Below are 19,782 nucleotides of genomic sequence, written 5' to 3'. Positions count from 1 at the left end.
AGGCTACACTATAGATCAGGCTGTCACCACAAACTTCACTTCAGTAAAACTAATATTGAGTATATATTGAAATAAGCATTCTCATTGTTGTTTTGTATCACCAGAAATGCATTTGTGTGACATTGCCTGCCCTGTGCTGTTATTGGCTGATAAAATTAAACCTAGCAGGCTCCATCTTGATTTATGTGTTTGTGAAATAGTATTGTGTTTGGCAGTATTCATATTCATAGATGTGCCCTATGAAAATATTCAATTTAATTGATGCACCAGATTAAGATCTCTCAAAAACATGTCATTTCTGGTACAGTTTCTTGTGCAACAGTGCCAGGAAATGTGATGTCACTGGATAAAATTTTTATCTCTATTCCCAGCTACAAATCCACTTCTAATGATCTTGATGTCAATGGGACATTAAATGCTAATCGTCCTTCCTTCCAAGTTACAATGGCTTGGAGATGGATTCATTATTGTGGGAAATGGAAATTTTTGTGATAAAACCAGCAAACTTCTAAAAAACATGAAGAAAGAAATACTTCAGGTAGAAGTGAAGGAAACATTGAAACACACTACGTTCCAACGTCAAACTAGGCTGCCAACTTTTACGGCCACAGATCCTTGCAAGTCTGTGTTCACAGTCCTAGGTTCTTGTCTTAACTCTAGGGTGATAATGAACTCTTTTAATGTTGACATGGCCCGTTATGTATATCTGGAATGGCAGTTTTCAGCAGTATAGTGTTTTTCACATCTCTTCAGAGTCTACTGGAAAGTACCTTTCCATGCAACCAGAAAATATAAACAATGTCAATTGGCTGCTGTTGTACTGAAGGTAGTTTGTCTTCTGTCTTCAAATATAGACCCCAAGCTGGTGTTTTCACACTGTAATGAAATAAATATTGGCTAATGTGTCTCAAGAGGACTTGGAAGTTATGAGACTGCTTTCCTTTTAAATGTTTTCAACAGTGCTTGATTGCAGAGTTACATGTTATTTTGTTGATTAGGTTTAATAGGTTCAACACAAATGGTTTTTTTCCAATAACTGAAATAAATGTGATGTGTTGTGACAATAAATGCAAAGTAATTTGTAAGTATATGCACATTGTTATAGCGTCAAGTTGAACACACATATTTCGAAACAACACAACACATTTAAGTCACTGAGCAAGTTGACAAAGCAAGACATGTGAACCCGGTAACATTCGAATGAGCACTGAGTCCAAGTCTAGCAGCCGCTGGCTGGCTGGCTGGCCGCTTAGGTGGCACGGCTGCTGCATGGCTGGCAGACAGTGCCGCATGTAGACGACGAGCGTAATTGCGCGGCGGCACTTTGAATGATCGGCGAGTCACAACACTTTTCCCCCCTTTGAAATTTTTGCACTGGTCTTGATGGAGGTGGCCTGTAGATTGCTAACGTCCATAGGTGTTGTTTGACTGGCCGTAAAGTCTCGAGGAGGCGGCTTCCCGTATGGACGGAAGTGTCCCCGATGATACCGGGTCGAGATGACAGGAGACGTATGGGTCGAATCGGCTGGGGCCCCATGCACCAATCTGCCCTTTGCGGCAAGTCCAGTTGATATAACAGGAGACATGAGTGATGGACTTCATCTAGAGTCGGATTTGCCAACTGAAGGGCACGTTGCCGAACTTCTTTGTCGGGCGCCGACCGGATAATAGCATCCCGTACTATGGAATCGGCATAGGATTCTTTGTGAATGTCAGTAACAAATTGACACTTTCGACTGAGGCCGTGAAGTTCAGCAGCCCAAGCATGATAGGATTGATGCGGTTGCTTTTGACAACGATAAAAGGCAACACGAGAGGCTACCACATGCGCTTGCTTGTGAAAATAGACAGATAGAAATGAGCACATTTCAGCAAAGGACAAAGACGCAAGATGTTTCGAAGGAGCCAATTGCGACAACAACCGATACATTTGAGGTGAAATCCATGAAAGGAACAGGGACTTACATGTTTGTTCGTCCGTGACATGAAATGCCAAGAAGTGCTGTCGAAGACGTTTCTCGTAATGAGACCAGTCTTCCGCTGTCTCGTAGTAAGGAGGAAAAGGAGGTATAGATAACAACGAGAAACGCCCCGCATTTGCTGCCGCGGCGAAATCGCGAATCGCCGATGTTAGAAGCATTTGCTGTTCAATGAGACCTTGCAACAGTTCCTCAACAGTAGCCATGGAAACCTGTGGGTCAACGATGAAAAGGAAAAATCCACTACCTCGTCGCCAATTGTTATAATGTCAAGTTGAACACATATATTTCGAACCGACACAACACATTTAAGTCACTGAGTAAGTTGACAAAGCAAGACATGTGAACACAGTAACATTCGAATGAGCACTGAGTCCACTGGCTGGCTAGCCGCTTAGGTGGCGCAGCTGCTGCATGGCTGGCAGACAGCGCCGCATGTAGACGACACGCGTAATTGCGTGGCAGCACTTTGAATGATCTGCGAGTCACAACACACATAAGGTTTGGTTCCATGGGGAAGGAGATGTGCCCAGAAGCTATGTTTATTTCAAGTAGTAAAGGCTGCAGCTGATTGTTGTACCCTACACTACTTGGTATATGAACATTTGGCACCTGGGGGGGGGGGGGGGGGTCAAATGATAAAGTGCATCCCTGGAAAGCAAAAGGTCACAGGACTGAATCCGGGTTGGACCGCAGAATATTTCAGTCTGTGTTTAACCTAGCATGTACCTCTCAATAAAGTGTAGGTTCACCAGGAATGACACATGGTTTGGATTAAACTGTAAGTCCCCTTTCCCTGGTAGGATTGGTGTGGGAGGTTAGGGATGCCAAAGTCACTGAAGCAGCGTCCAATTAAGAGACTTGACCAAGCTGTTGAGTCACATGGAATTATTTTGACCATAACATTGAAAAATGATAAAATAAGACCCAAATGAATAACATACTTGAAAATAAGCCATTAAAAATTAACAATGAAATTGTTGAAAAATGGCACTAATTTGACAAAAAAAATAGCATGGAAAATCAAGTTTTCTTTTTCCTTTCCTTTTCTTTTTTTTCCCATCAGTCTTCTGACTGGTTTGATGTGGCCTGCCAAGAATTCCTCTCCTGTGCCAACCTCTTTCTCTGTCTTCCTTTACAGTGTTTTCCCTCTACAGCCACCTCTAGTACGATGGAAGTCATTCTCTGAGGTCTTAACAGATGTGATATCATCCTGTCCCTTTTCTTTATCAATGTTTTCCACATATTCCTTTCCTCTTCGCTTCTGAGCAGACCACCTCAATCCTTACCTTGTCAGTCCACCTGATTTTCAACATACCAAATGCTTCGATTCTATTCTGTTCCAGTTTTCCCATAGTACACAGTTCACTACCGTACAATGCTGAACTCCAGACGTACATTCTCAGAAATGTCTTCCTCAAATTAAGGCCTGTGTTTGATATTAATAGACTTCTCTAGGCCAGGAATGCCCTTTTGCCATTGCTAGCCCGCTTTTGACATCCTCTTTCCTCTGCCCATCACTGGTTATTTTAATGCCTAGGTAGCAGAATTCCTTAATTTCCTCTACTTCATGACCATCAATCCTGATGTTAAGTTTCTCACTGTTCTCATTTCTACTACTTCTCATTGCCTTTGTCTTTCTTCAGTTTACTCTCAATCCATACTCTGTACTCATTAGACTGATCATTTCGTTCAGCAGATCATATAATTCTTCTTCACTTTCACTCAGGATAACACTGTCATCAGCGAATCATATCATTGATATCCTTTCACCTTGAATTTTAATTCTAGTCCTGAACCTTTCATTTCCACCATTGCCTCTTCAGTGTGCAGATTGAACCGTAGGGGCGAAATACTACATCTCTGTCTTACACCTTTTTTAATCCGAGCACTTTGTTCTTGGTCATCCACTCTTATTATTCCCTCTTGGCTCTTGTACATATTGTATATTACCTGTCTCGCACTATAGCTTACCCCTATTTTTCTCACAATTTCGAATATCTTGCACCATTTTACGTTGTCAAACACATTTTCCAGGTCAACAAATCGTATGAACGTGTCTTCCTTTCTCTTTATTCTTGCTTCCATTATCAACTGCAATGTCAGAATGGCCTCTCTCATGCCTTTACCTTTCCTAAAGCCAAACTGATCGTCATCTAGTACATCCGAAATTTTATTTTCCATTCTTCAGTGTATTATTCTTGTCAGAAACTTGGATGCATGAGCTGTTAAGCTGATTGTGTGATAATTCTCACACTTGTCAGCTCTTGGAGTCTTTGGAATTATGTGGATGATATTTTTCCGAAAGTCAGATGGTATGTCACCAGACTCATACATTCTACACACCAACATGAATAGTCATTTTGTTGCCACTTCCCCCAAAGATTTTAGAAATTCTGATGGAATGTTATCTATCCTTTCTGCCTCATTTGATATTAAGTCCTCCAAAGCCCTTTTAAATTCTGATTCTAATATTGGATCCCCTATCTCTTCTAAATCGACTCCTGTTTCTTCTTCTATCACATCAGACAAATCTTACCCCTCATAGAGGCTTTTGATGTATTCTTTCCACCTATCTGCTATCTCCTCTGCATTTAACAGTGGAATTCCCATTGCACTCTTAATGTTACCACCCTTGCTTTTAATGTCACCAAAGATTATTTTGACTTTCCTGTATGCTGAGTCTGTCCTTCCGACAATCATTTCTTTTTCGATTTCTTCACATTTTTCATACAGCCATTTTGTCTAAGCTACCCTGCACTTCCTGTTTATTTCATTCCTCAGTGATTTGTATTTCTGTATTCCTGAGTTTCCCGGAACATTTTTGTACTTCCTCCTTTCATCAATCAACTGTAGAATTTTTTCTGTTACCTATGATTTCTTTGCAGTTACTGTCTTTGTACTTATGTTTTCCTTTCGAACTTGGCCGTTTTTAGAGATGTACATTCCTCTTCAACTGTACTCCTTACTGAGCTATTCCTTATTGCTGTATCTATAGTCTCAGAGAACTTCAAGCTTATCTTCTCATTCCTTAATACTTCCATATCCCACTTCTTTGAATTTTGATTCTTCCTGACTAATCTCTTAAACTTCAACCTACTCTTCATCACTACTATGTTGTGATCTGAGTCTACATCTGCTCCTGGCTATGCCTTAAATCCACTATTTGATTTCAGAATATCTGTCTGACCATGATGTAATCTAACTGAAATCTTCCCGTATCACCTGGCCTTTTACAAGTATACCTCCTCCTCTTGTGATTCTTGTAAAGAGTATTCACTATTACTAGCTGAAATTTATTACAGAACTCAGTTATTCTTTCTCCTTTCCCATTCCTTGTTCCAAGCCCATATTCTCCTGTAACCTTTTCTTCTACTCTTTCCCCTACAACTGCATTCCAGTCCCCCATGGCTGTTAGATTTTCATCTCCCTTTACATATTGTATTACACTTTCAATATCCTCATATACGAGTACTATCTCTATCTCTTCATCTTCAGCTTGTGATGTTGGCATTTATACCTGAACTATCATTGTTGGTGTTGGTTTGCTGCCAATTCTGATAAGGACAATCCTATCACTGAAGTGGTCACAGTAACACACTCCCAGCTCTACCTTCCTATTCTTAACAAATCCTACTCCCGTTATACCATTTTCTGCTGCTGTTGATATTACTCTATACTCATCTGACCAAAAATCCTTTTCTTCTTTCCATTTCACTTCACTGACCCCTCCTTTATCTAGATTGAGCCTTTGCATTTCCCTCTTCAGATTTTCTAGTTCCCTACCACATTCAAGCTTCTGACATTCCACTCCCCGGCTCGTACAAAGTTATCCTTTTGTTGATTACCCAGTCTTTTTCTCATGGTCACCTCCTCCTTGACAATCCCCTCCCGGAGATCCGAATGGGGGACTATTCTGGAATCTTTTGCCAATGGAGAGATCATTGTGATGATTTTTCGATTATAGGTCACATGTTCTGTGGATAGACATTATGTGTCTTTAATGCAGTGGTTTCCATTGCCTTCTGCATTCTCATGCCATTGATCATTGCTGATTATTCTGCCTTTAGGGGCATTTTCCCACCCCTAGGACAAGAGAGTGCCCGAACCTCTGTGTGCTCCTCTGCCCTCTTTGACAAAGCTGTTGGCATAATGAGGGTGACTTCTTATCCCGGATGTCTTCGGCTACTAATATATCTATCTACAACTTTTTGTTGAAAACATGGCACTGTTACCTGTGCCTCATGCTTGGAGTTCTGAATGAGCGTTTTCTCTCCTCACTGGCACTGTTTTGTTTCATTATACCTCCCCTTTGATTCGCAACATACAGAAATAATATATTAAGTTTCAAATGTATTATGTTATCACTGGTCCTGTTTAAAAACTCTGTGGTATCTGTAACATTTTAAATAACAAGACTGTAATAACAAATTTTGCCATTGTTGAGTGCAACCACCTGAAGGATATTTTTATCTATTTTTGCAGCTCGTACGTAGTGTACATCTTTTCACAGTGTTCTATAACAGCCAGCGCAGTGGTAGGAAACTCTGTTGGTTGTTCAACGTATCGAACGGAGAACTGGTTACACACTGCTTCAAAAGGAGGTATGTTACTTATTCATCTATTGCTATATACCGGGTGATCAAAAAGTCAGTATAAATTTAAAAACTTAATAAACCACGGAATAATGTAGATAGAGAGGTAAAAATTGGCACACATGCTTGGAACAACATGGGGTTTTATTAGAACAAAAAAAAAGTATTGCTAGACGCGTGAAAGATCTCTTGCCCACGTCGTTTGGTGATGATCATGTGCTCAGACGCCACTTTCGTCATGCTTGGCCTCCCAGGTCCCCAGACCTCAGTCCGTGCGATTATTGGCTTTGGGGTTACCTGAAGTCGCAAGTGTTTCATGATTGACTGACATCTCTAGGGATGCTGAAAGACAACATCCGACGCCAATGCCTCACCATAACTCCGGACATGCTTAACAGTGCTGTTCACAACATTATTCGTTGACTACAGATATTGTTGTGGAATGATGGTGGACATATTGAGCATTTCCTGTGAAGAACATCATCTTTGCTTTGTCTTACTTTGTTATGCTAATTATTGCTATTCTGATTAGATGAAGCACCACCTGTCGGACATTTTTTGAACTTTTGTATTTTTTTGGTTCTAATAAAACCCCATGTCATTCCAAGCATTTGTGTCAATTTGTACCTCTCTATCTACATTATTCCATGATTTATTCATTTTTCAAATTTATACTGACTTTTTGATCATATAAAACGTCACTTGAACAGATATGTATCTTTTGTTGTAAACCTATAAAATAATGTATAATAAATAGTGTGTTTAAGAAAGTTTTATGATATCTGATGTAAACAAGTGTATTGCTCTTTGCTTTGGTTGTATTATGTTCTGCAATTTGTGGTGCTCATTCCAAATACAAAACACTTATGTTTGACAGTGCCTAAAAGCCTAAAAACTCCACTTAAAAACTTAGACCTTACTGGCCGTGTAATAACCACGCTAAACTGTATAGAGGCATGCCTTACTGTGACTATTCATGAGAAATTTTTTGACAGTTAGTAATAAAATAATGCCCTCTCTACAGAAATCATCAATTTGTGGAAGCCGATCAGTTTCCATCCTCTTTTGCTACCTCCCTGACCTTCTATAGCATTCATTCTGAAAACTAGCAAATTTTCTTTCTTTCCTGCATGTGCCTGTTAAAAACCCAACATTTCTGCCTTTTGGTGAACGGTCTTCTTTACTTGTAAATGATTTATTTTGGTGTATTTGTCAGGTAATCATTAAAATTTTATTCAGCAGCAATTTCATTTCAAAAGGATTGTATGGAGTGACTTATAGATTTCATTTTCTACTGTTTTGTTTCTTTAAGGTCTTTCCTTTCTGTATCTAAAATACGAGCATCCTTGAGTCAAGCTTTCTGAAAAGAGCTGCCACCAAATGGACTATTAAGCTGTTTCTAAATTGTTTCTATCTGTACTGTCAGTTATTTGCGATGGGATTTGATGCAATTACACCTTCTCTACAAAAAATTTGAGGGACATCTTCTTTGCCTCAGGTTAAGTGCTTACTTATCAGAACAGTTCCTTTCTCGTGAGGTTTCTTTTCCCCTGTAAAAAATTTTCCAAACTTTATTTCCATACAAGATATTTCATCTTTGAGGATAATACTTCCTCCTGTTTTTGGTGTGCCAGCTTTTATATCTTCCACATGTAAGTAACTTCGAGAGTGCTTAGTGTCAGTCATTGCTTCACATTTACTAAATTGCCAATATGAGGAAGCATTCATTCTGAAAACTAGCAAATTTTCTTTCTTTCCTGCATGTGCCTGTCAAAAACCCAACACTTCTGCCTTTTGGTGAGTGGTCTCCTTTGCTCGTAAATGATTTATTTTTTAACATTTCTGATACATTCACTTTTTATACATAGTTAACCATGTTAACCATCTTCTATGATTTCAGATCAGCCTTTCATCCTTTCAGCAGTTCATAGTTCTTGTGTACGCTGAAATACTGGTTTCCAGTTTGGTGTCAAAGCTCTTTTGAAATTTAAGTCATTGCTGTTTACCACCTCCTTTCATATTTTCTCTGCATAATTTATGCACTTTTCCCAGCTGTTAGCAGGTTTCATCCTTTGTCCTTCATCCTGAATTTATTTATTTTTTAATTATTGCCTTTTGTATGGCTTTGAATATTGCTTTATGATTCTTCTTTTTTTTTGCAAAATTTATTATTTTATTTGTTTTTCCTGTTGACCAATTATCAATTATGTAAGGAGTGAGGGAAGAATGACTGTTTAAATGCCTCTGTACACAGCATAATTAGTCTACTCTTTCTTCACGGGTCATATAGGAGAGAGAGGCAGGTGGCTTAAGTATATTTCTAGATTCTTCACTTAGTAACAGTTCTTGAAATTTTGTAAGTTAGCTCTCATGAGATAACTGGCATCTGTCATAAATGTCTGTCAATTCAGATTTTTCAGTATATCTGACACTCTCCCATGAGTCAAACAAACCTGTGACTATTTATGCTTCACTTCTTTGAGTATATTTAATATCTCCTGGTAATTCTATGTGGTGTGGATCCCTCACACTTGACTAATATTCTTTAATGACCGACACAAGTGTTCCGTATACAATTTACTTTGGAAACTGACTTAATTTTCCTAATATCCTGCCAATTAACTAAGTCTGCCACCTCCTTTACCTATGTCCAAGCTTATGTCACTATTCCGTTTCATATTCATACAAATTGTTACACCCAGCTGTTTGTATGTGTTGACTGATTCCAGTTGTGACACACTAATATTGTAAACAAATATACAAGAAGGTGGCCAGTGTGATAGTTCATAAAGTATTACTGTGAAAAATAGTGTCCTGCGAAGTGAAAAAGTAAGTTGTACAAAGTGTGAAGATGAAATTATGAAGCTGAAAGAATGTATTTCAGGTTTGCAACTCATTATTTATGAATTAAAAATGGGTATCTCAAAACTTCAGAAAGAAACAACTGAATCACTAGTGAAGCAATATGAGGCAAATCTTCCACAAGTTAGTTCAAACAGTTAAGAAAAATAGACAGAAGTGTCATATAAAAATAACATACATAAAGTGAAAATTGCCATGTAGTGTATGGAAATTTAGTAAATGGCAGTTGTTTTCAAATATTTTCTAATATGGACTGTGCAAAAAATGAACAGTGTGTAACCATGTGACAAGATCTCTCATTGACAAAAATAACAACATAGAAAATGTGATTCAAGACACCACAGGTACCTGTATTGGTTATAGACCAAATAACAGTGATTCTCCCACAACAGATACATGTAAGATAGACATTTACACTGATTGCCTCCGAACTGCAAAGTATGTGTAGATATGAGATCAACAGCATAAAACCAGGTGCAAATTTCAAGGCAGCAACTGCAGTCAGTCACAAAAAAAATTAAGTGCTAAACAGTAGTGATTTTTCTGTCTTTCTTGCAGGGATGCAGCAAAAAATGATGCAAAAGATTTTGTGCTTTCACTTAAAAACAGACAACACAAATTCAGAAATGAAAATGCGGTCATTTTTTCTGTACTCAATATCAAGGTCTACATAATTGGTCCTGTGTGAATAAGGAAGTAAAAGAGATAAATAAAGCTGTGCAGAATGTATGCAGGCAATTTAAAAGTGCAACATACATTGATATAAGCACACTAGGGAAATGATTTCATGCAGCACATGGGTTCCACATCAACAGAAAGGGAAAGTCATTGATCATAAGATCTCAGATGTAGTTCACATGACATCAAACATGTGGTGACGTATTAAACACCTTAAACCTTTGAGAGACATGAATTTAGCTTCCAATGTGGTGGAACAGTACTGATTTCTATCACAACCAAGAGTGATGATGAAAATGCTTTTTTAATGCAAGTCAAAATTTCAGCAGTTCCAGCTTAGACAATTACAATAGGTATGATTTGAATATACCGTGTCAGATGAGTGCTCAATTGGGGAGGAAAACAGTGATCAAATATGTGTGTTACTGTTTGTCAATATCTGTTGTATAAGAAATAAACCATTAGAATTGGAACACTTTTGTAGCATTAAGGATGTAGATGTGATATGTGTTTCAGAACTATGGCTAACAGAAAATCAAGTTGACAATTTAATTGCTCAAGGATACATTGTAGCTGACATAATGTGTAGGAAGCACAGGAAAAATTGTGGTGCTAGAATTTACATCAAGCACTTCCTGAAATTTTCAAAATTATAGTCTGCTTAAAATTACAGTGACACCTACAGCAGAAACAGAAAGGCATAAAGGGGTAAAGGAGCAGTGAGGGGGTGAGTGGGGGGTAGATCCTATGCCAAACCTTCACCCTACCACCACAACACTTCCCACTTGCACTATGGGACAGTTTGAGGCAGCTTGCTGGTTGCAGTGTTGTTATTGTATTTGTTGTTACTGTTATTTGTTGTGCAGTACTGAACAATGTCAGAAAGAAGTTCGTCGAAAGTCATGACTGGAAATGTTTTATGTCATTCTCTTGGCCAGGAGGATTACCGTATGAGACCAGTCAACATACATAGTTTGCACATTACATGCTTACTTTGAGAGTGAAAAACTTGATGGTGGCCCACTGCTCTCCATTAACAATGTAATTGATACAACTGTTGTAGTTCTGAACATAAGCAAGATTGGCAAGGAAATCCTCAAGAAATAAAAGGAAGTTGGATGAACGTCAAATCTTGAAACTCTCAGGGAAAATAAATGTTGTGTGAATAAGCAAATTACCCGTACATATTGATTTGCTGAGGATATGATTTGTCATCATGTTAGCAGTTATTATCTCAAAAGCGTAAATCCCAAACTCAGCATGGTATTGGTCACCCTTAAGGAATCAGATCCTTTTCAAGGCAGTTGGACACACCATTGCATTATCTAGGATTTTGCTATGGGTATTTCTGTGGCTATAAGTTGTTGACAGTGAGGGAGAATGTACCTTCATGGCGATGCCAATTTTTTAAGGTAGATTTATGGCATTAATGTAGATGTAGTAGTGTGGGTTTATGAGACTTGGGCCAGTTTTGGTCACATTGTTAAGCTGGGCTGTCTGTTGACAAAAATAAAGGAACAATGGCAATGATTTCTGGCAATGGGACTGACTGCCTGGTGGGCACCTCGCAAGGTTTTCTCTCAAAAGGTCTCCTGCATTTTAAATCAAAGGAGATAGTAGATTATCATGAAGAAATACACCATGTTAAGTTTACAAAGTGATTCATAGACTTCCTAATTCAGAATGTGAGAAAACCATCAACAATTCTTCTAGATAATGCTCCGTATGATTCAGTTGTTGACAGAGTGAAGCAAAAGGGTGAAATGATTTATTGTCTTCAGCATCATAACATCAATGTAAATGATAACCTTAGAAAAGTGGAGCTTCTGGGACTAATATCTCTCCATACAACACAGTTCAGCATGTACAAAATATATGTGGATATACAACCATTAAGCTACCACCTTAGCACTAGCATTTCAACCCAACATAGTTAATATGGGCCCATATTAAACGGTTACATGACCAGAAATAATAATAATAATAATAATAATAATAATAATATACCCTTTCTGCAGCCCAAGCACGCATAAAAGAATCTGTTAGGAACATAATGTCTGAAGACTGGAAGAAGTCCGATAAACATACGTACAGCATCAGTGGAGGAAATGATAATTCATTAAATAATAACAATAACAGTTACAGTGATACTTCAAGCATCTGACATAATGATGAGAGTGATGTTAGTAGAGTTTTTCCATCATTACAATAGAAATGAAGTATAGGTGGATTCAGCTGCATGTTTGAAGTGCACAATTTGCAATGAAAAGTAGCTACATAACAAAGTTACAATTTCATAAATTTTTACATTTTAATGAGGAGGCTTTATCAACAACTAACTCCAAATGAAGTTCATCTCAGGAACTCAGTATATCTCACACAAAATAAATATTATTGGCTACAATATAACTGCTGCAATACTGAAGTAATATTTTTTATATTGCTTTTGTTCTTGCTCCCAGTATTGGTTGGCCTATTTGAGATAAGTTTTCTCACCGCAGTAAACATGCATGACTCTTATATTTCGTTATGTTTGAAATTAGTAGGCATATCAGAAAAATTAATTACAGCTTAATAATAAACATCCGGTCATAGAAAACCATCATAACGACTGGGAGAGCGGTGTGCTGACCACACGCCCCTCCTATCCGCATCCTCAACTGAGGATGAAACGGCGGTCGGATGGTCCCGATGGGCCACTTGTGGCCTGAAGATGGAGTGCTTTAATAATAAACATAGCAATCTGTTTTTCATAACAAAACCATGTGAGCAACTTTTTAGTACTGGACATGTGAGCAACCATTGTTCATAATATTTAACTGAAATTATCTCATGTAAGAAAACTCTTACACAACTTTAGTTTGAAGCATATGAAAATTTGAGATATTTTTAAGATTTCATTCATTTAACGTATTTACCTAATTTCAATAACAAAAAAAATTCTTTCATGTCCAAAATTCAGTGACGTTATCAGAAAATGCATTTTAACAAACTATCTGCATACCATCTTCATAATTCATTGCCACAAATAAAAATGAAATGAAAACATAGTGCAGCTCTTCCAGAACACATTGATGCAAATTGCATAGTTACAAAGTTAGTAGTATACAAGTCTGAGCAAGTTGAATTAAATGCAAGATTATATGTGAGTTCTTTGTATGACATGGCTAATCTACTCTGTGCCTCCATGTGTTCCTGCTGAACTGTTGATGCTAAAGTAACTTCGAACAGACTAGTGACACCATAAATTTTCAGAAATAAATGCTGAGTTTAGTTGTATAAGACAGACTGAAGAAAATATAATAATAATTAGCCTGTATAGGTTTCCAGATGGAGGCATAAATATATTTTTGAGTAGTTTGAATTAGAGCTGAAAAACTTTTTAAGTCTAAAACAAAGGTTGTTATCTGCAAGGATTTTAATATTGACATTGCATGAATAAAGTCCTACTCATAATGATGCATGTCTAAACAATATTATTGTTAATACACATAGAGAGGGATACTTGGCTAGCCTCGGCAATTTGCAGATTGCTTTTAACACTTTATCATAAGCAACTAATTTGTCACAATAATTTTGTGGCATAGATGGGATGTCAGAGAGATTATTTATTGATTATTTATTTATTATTATTTTGATTGATTCATTTATTTACAAGTTAAAGAGCACAAATTGGGACTCTGTAAATGAGTGTCAAACAGAAATAACTGGAGTTGAGTATGTTTTTGATGATACTTGTAAACAATATAGAGACTTATGGTATTCAAGTGTCCTATTACTAAATGATAGCTCCCCAGGTAAATGTAAAAATACAATAATTAGCTGGCATACAAATGAACTGGCAGTAATTAGGAAAACATGCTGATACTACATCAAATAAATAGAAGTGAGGATAATTGAGGGGCTGAACAGAGGGATTTTGTTTCCAATGCTTACTGTAGAAGTAAAAGGTATTCAAAGCTAAGTTCATAATAGCCGTAAAAGTAGCAGTTGAAAGGTATGTAGAAGGTGATGCACATAAGTATAGTTCATCATGGGAAGTTAACAGACAAGATAATTCTTTCAATCAGTTATGTCAAACTCTACTTGATCCAGGAGAATTGAATGACTAATTTGTTACACCAGTCAGAGAACTCAAAGACAAATTTAAGGCCACAGACTCGTGGCACGTTGTCCACTGGTGGGTAGCCTGTATGGGAGGAACTTTTTGTGTGGAAGGGATGGCAGCTGTTGAAATTCAGGGACTGTTGATGGGTTTAATGTGGACAGAATTGTGGGTGGACCAGTGCTGCTTGGAGTGCAGGTGTCTGAAGGGTCTTTGTTTCATTGGAATAAAACCACACCTGATAAGGTGTGTAAAACTGTTACCAAATTATCTAATTCCAAAAGTATGGACTGCTACTTAATGTCTGGTTATGTTGTTAAAGGACAGTTCACTTTGTTACTAAGCCACTAAGTTTCTTTTGTAATAAATGTTTAGAGTATAGACTTTCTACAGATTCACTCAAAATATTAGAAGTTACCCTATATTCAAAAAGGGTGAAAAACAGCTCGCCCAGAACTACCAACCAGTTTCTGTTTATGCCCCTACATGGTGCCAGCTGGACTAGCAGTGCCAGTGCTGCTTTTCAGCAGGTGGACTAGGTATTGGTGGGGTGGGTAAAAAGAGAGTTAGAGGGAGGGGGGAGGCATGTAGAGGGATCAGGGGTGGGTGACTAGCAGTTCAGAAGGAGGCAGCCCATTTGCCAGCTAGGAGTGAAGGAAGGAGGGGTGGCAGGTATATGGGCTAGGCATGTGATGCATGGTGGTCTGGACCAGTGGGGAGTGGCACAAGCTGAAGCTGGCATGGGGACACAAATTGGTTGTAGGTGACACGACAGAGAGAGGGGTGGAGGTTGCAGAGACAGTGGGTTACAGGAGACTGAGGTCATGAGTGTGGTGGATGTGTTGTAAGAATAGCTCCCATCTGCATAGTTCAGAGAATCTGGTGGTGGAGGGAAAAATCTGTATGGTCTCGGTAGTGAAGCAGCCATTGAAATTGAGCGTGCTGTGTTCAGCTGCGTGTTGTGCCACCAGGTGGTCATCTTTGTTCTTGATGGCAACAGTTTGGCAGTGACCATTCATCCTTATGGACAGCTAGTTGATAGTCATGCCGACATAAAAAGCTGTGCAGTGTTTGCAGGAGAGTTGATACATAACATGGCTGCTTTTAGCAGGTGCCCAGGCTTTATTGGGGTAGGACAAACCTGTGACGGGACTGGAGTAGGAGGTGCTGTCTAGGTGGATTGGGCAGGTCTTGCACCTTGATCTGCCCCAGGGAGATGATCCGCATGGCAAGGGATCGGGAGTGGGAGTGGCGTAGGGATGGACTAGGCTGTTGTGTAGATTGAGTGGGCGATGTTACACCCCTTAGGATGGATGGAAGTGGAGAATGTTGAGTAGGATGTCCCTCATTTCAGGGCATGATGAGAAATGAAGTCCTAATGGAGGACACAGTTTGGTTGTCTCAGTCCACAGAGATATTAGGTGACGAGATGGAAGCTACTTTGTAGATAAACCTTTGGGGTGGTGGGAGCACATGGAGTGTATGAAGATATGGGGTAGGATATCTGTTTATGGAGTAAGTATAGGACATATTGTGTGTCAGTGAAGGCCTTCATGAAACCTTCAGCATACTGGACAAGGGAGTTCTTGTCACTGCGTATACATTGTCCATGGGTGACTAGGCTGTGTGGGAGGGATTTTTTGGTGTGGGAGGGATGGCAACTGTCAAAATGTAGTTACTGTTGGTGGTTAGTGGGTTTAATGGGGACATAGGTGTGGATGAAGCCATCAGACAGGTGGAGCTCAACATACAGGAAGATGGCACATGGGGTACAGGAGGACCAAGTGAAGGGGATGAGAGAAAAGGTGTTGTTGTTGTGAAGGAATTCGGATAGGATGCCTTGGTCCTGAGTACAGATCATGAAGATATCATCAATGGGCCTGAACCAGTCTGAGCTAACCAAAGCCAGCCTAACCCCAACACCGAACTTTGCTTCTTTCAGTTCATATCACCATCCAACTGTTACCCTCCCTCTGTCCCACCTAATCACCCCCTGGTCACCTTGCAGTAATTCATAACCTTCAACTTGACCCCACCATTCTTGCCCAGGTCCCTTCCTATGAACACTGACCACACAAAGGAGAAAGGACAGCCATACATAATGTGAAAACAGATCCCGACATAATCATCCTCCCTGCAGGCAAAGGAACCACCACTGTCATAATCAGTCACAATGACTAGCTGAAAGATGGCCTCCACCAACTGCCTGACTATTCCACCTACAGGCTCTGCCATATTGATCCCATCCCAGAAGTCCAACATAACCCCCAATCCCTAACAAAATCCATAGGCCTTTCCCCAGAACTTCTCCCTCGAGAACATTTCCCTCCTCTACCTAACAACACCCTGCACTCCCACATACTAAATGCTCCCCAAAATCCACAAACCCAACAATCCTGAACATCATATTGAAGCTGGCTACTGGGTTCCTACTGAAAGAATTTCTGCACTTGTTGAACAACACCTCTAATAAATAGCTCAAAACCTATCCTCTCACATCAGAGATACTAACCACTTCCTTCACCAACTCTCCACCATTCCCATCCTTTTACCTCCTCGGTCCCTACTCATCATTGTTGATGTCACCTCCTTATACACACAAACATCCCTCATGTTTATGGTCTTGCTGCTATCGAAAACTACCTCTCCCAATGTCTTCCAAACTCCAAACCCATCACCTTTTACCTTATACATGTTAACAATTATATCATGACTCACAACTACCTTTCCTGGGCAGGTATACAAACAAATATGCAGCACAGTTAAGGGCACCCCACACCCTTTTATGCGAGCATGTTTATGGGCCACCTGGAGAAAACCTTCCTCGCCTCCCAAAACTCCCACCCCCTAGTGTGATTAAGGTTCAGTGATGATATCTTCATGAGCTGAAGTCAGGGCAAAGATGTCCTATTGCATTCTTTCAAAACCTCAGTACCTTCTCTCCCATCCCCTTCAACTGGTCCTCCTGTACACCACGTGCCACCTTCCTGCACATTGACCTCCACCTTGCTGACAGTTCCATCTGTACCTATGTCCACATTAGCCCCTCTAACAACCAACAGTACCTGCATTTTGACAGCTGCCATCCATCCCACAGCAAGAAATTGCTCACATACAACCCAGCCACCCATGGACATATATATATCTGCAGTGATGAGAACTGGCTCACCCGGTCAGTATGCTGAAGGTTTCATGAAGGCTTTCAGAGACAGGCAATACTCCCTAAACCAACTCCACAAACAGATATCCCATGCTGTATCCTCACACACTCCCAATTCCCCCACTGCCCCCAAGAATCATCCACAAAGGAGCTTTTACCTCATCAGCAAATATCACCGTGGACTGGAACAAGTGAACATATCCTTCACCAGGGCTTTGATTATTGTACCTATCATTATGCATTGAAATGAGGGTCATCCTACCCAATATCCTTCCCACCCCTCCTAAAGTCATATTACGTCACCTACCCAACCTACATAACAGCCTAGTCCATCCCTATGCCACTCCCTCTGCCTACTGTCGTAGACCAAGGCGTAAGACCCACCCAATCCACCCACCCAGCACCATTCCAGTCCTCTCCCAGGCTTGCTGTACCCCATCAGAGGCCAGGCCAGGTGTGAAGCAGCCACATCATATACCAACTCTGCTGAAAACACTGCACAGCTTCTTATATTGGTGTGACTACCAACCAGCTATCCACCAGGATGAATGGTCATCACCAGACTGTTGCTGAAAATGAAGTTGTCCATCCACTGGCACAACGTGCAGCTAAGTATGACATGCTCAATTTCAATGGCTGCTTCACAACCTGGACCATCTGGCTCCTTCCTCCACCACCAGCTTCTTTGAACAATGCAGATATGAGATACATTTACAACACATCATTCGCTCCCATAATCTCCAGTAACCCACTGTCTCCACAACTCCCATCCAAAAGTTTCCCTTTCCTCTGTCCTGTCACCCATTACTAATTTATAACCCACATCAGCTTTGACAACTGTACATCACATGCCTAGCCTGTATGCCTTCCATCTCGCCCTCCCGTATTCCTTGCTGTCAAAGGAGCTATCTCCCTACAAGCTGCTACTCACCCACCCCAAATCCCTCTCTCTGCCTCCTGCCTCCCTTTCCCTCTACCCACCCCAGTCAACACTACCTCAATCGTAACCTAGTCCACATACTGAATATGTTGTTACTTGTTGTCTAAGTAAAGCATTTAACTGCACTCCTTTTAACAGATTAATAACAAAATTGGAGTATTATGGTGTGCACAGATCTACTTAGCAGTAATTTCTTTCTACCTAAACAATAGAAGACAGTTTATCTCAATTAGAAATAGACATTCCCTGTTAGTAGAAATTGTTACTGGTGTCTAAAGGGCTCCGTCTTTGGCCACTCTTTTTGTTTCATTTTGGCTGTCAATCACCTGTCCCATTGTGTATCACAGTGTGTAATCTGGTAGGCTTGTGATACAACTTTACTTACTTCACAACACAACTTCTCAATAGTTGATAACATTATGGAATAAACCCTTGACTCTGTATTAAATTGGTGTCTAAGAAAATAAAAAATAAATGTGTCAAACTCTGAGGAATACATATTGACATTGAACTTAATTGGTAAGAGCATATCAACCAAGTCTGTAAAAAGATCTCACAAGTGTCTTACCTCATACGGCAACAGAGAGATATGGTCAGAAATAATTGTGTCGATATGAAAATACTTTTGGATTATTGGAGACCACCCATTGAAAAACAGAAGCATTGAGTTGTTGATAGGTGCACAAAAAGTGAAAAAAAACTTACTAGCTTTCAGAGCAATCATTTTATGAGCTAGAGTAGCTAGTATAAGGATTGCTCCAAAAGCTAGCAAGTTTTCTTTCTTTTTGTGTGTGCTTATTGATGAGTCAATGCTTCTGCTTATCAGTGAGTGATGTCCTTTAATCCAAAAGTATTTATGTTCTAGCAGAACTTTCTACAACAAGAACTTTATTGTATGACATATTCTGGGCTCTTTGTCACATATATGGGGACATTTTCCTCATATCAGTAGCATTAAAAAAAAAAAAAAAAGTGAATCTATGTCTGTAAGTCTGCACCCAACATTGAAGAATGTGTCATAAGGGAAACAATTGACAAACATAACACACTCAAAATTTTTAACAAGCTTCCATTCACTGCTCATTCCTTGCCATTTAAAAAATTCAAAATAAAATTGTGTGACTGGCTGACAAGAAATGCATATTACAATATAAAAGAGTTCTGTGATATTGATAATGCTGATATTAATATTTAAGGTTATAGATGTATATAAGATACTTAAACTGTACATGTAATTTGAACATTTATTTTAGTACTTTGATTGCAACTGTAAGTATTGTTGAGAAGATCTATTCTGCTGTATGTGGTCAGTGGCAAATAAAGAATCTTAATCTGATTTGTAGGACATTACATGGTTGAATTTTGTCAAGTGCTAAATTTCACATTTCTATACATTTAAAGGAAGCTGGCAATATTTGCACCTCTTTTAAAGCTTTTGAAGATCTGACTGGATACTTGTGTAG

The 19,782-nt window shown here is 39.3% G+C and overlaps 1 protein-coding gene across 1 annotated transcript in view; it reads left to right on the top strand.

Annotated features, from left to right (window-relative positions):
* Nucleotides 1–19,782, top strand: part of LOC126183446 (cullin-1-like) — a 230,191-nt gene that overhangs the window by 159,615 nt on the left and 50,794 nt on the right. The window contains exon 12 of the mRNA XM_049925437.1: nt 6,465–6,583. Within this exon, the coding sequence (XP_049781394.1) occupies nt 6,465–6,583 (119 nt within the window). The remainder of the gene's footprint in view (nt 1–6,464; nt 6,584–19,782) is intronic.

The sequence above is a fragment of the Schistocerca cancellata genome, chromosome 4, assembly GCF_023864275.1.
Source record: "Schistocerca cancellata isolate TAMUIC-IGC-003103 chromosome 4, iqSchCanc2.1, whole genome shotgun sequence".
In the NCBI taxonomy this organism is placed as follows: Eukaryota; Metazoa; Arthropoda; class Insecta; order Orthoptera; family Acrididae; genus Schistocerca; species Schistocerca cancellata.
Note: the sequence above shows the minus strand (reverse complement) of the source record. Positions and strands in the feature narration are given on the sequence as shown.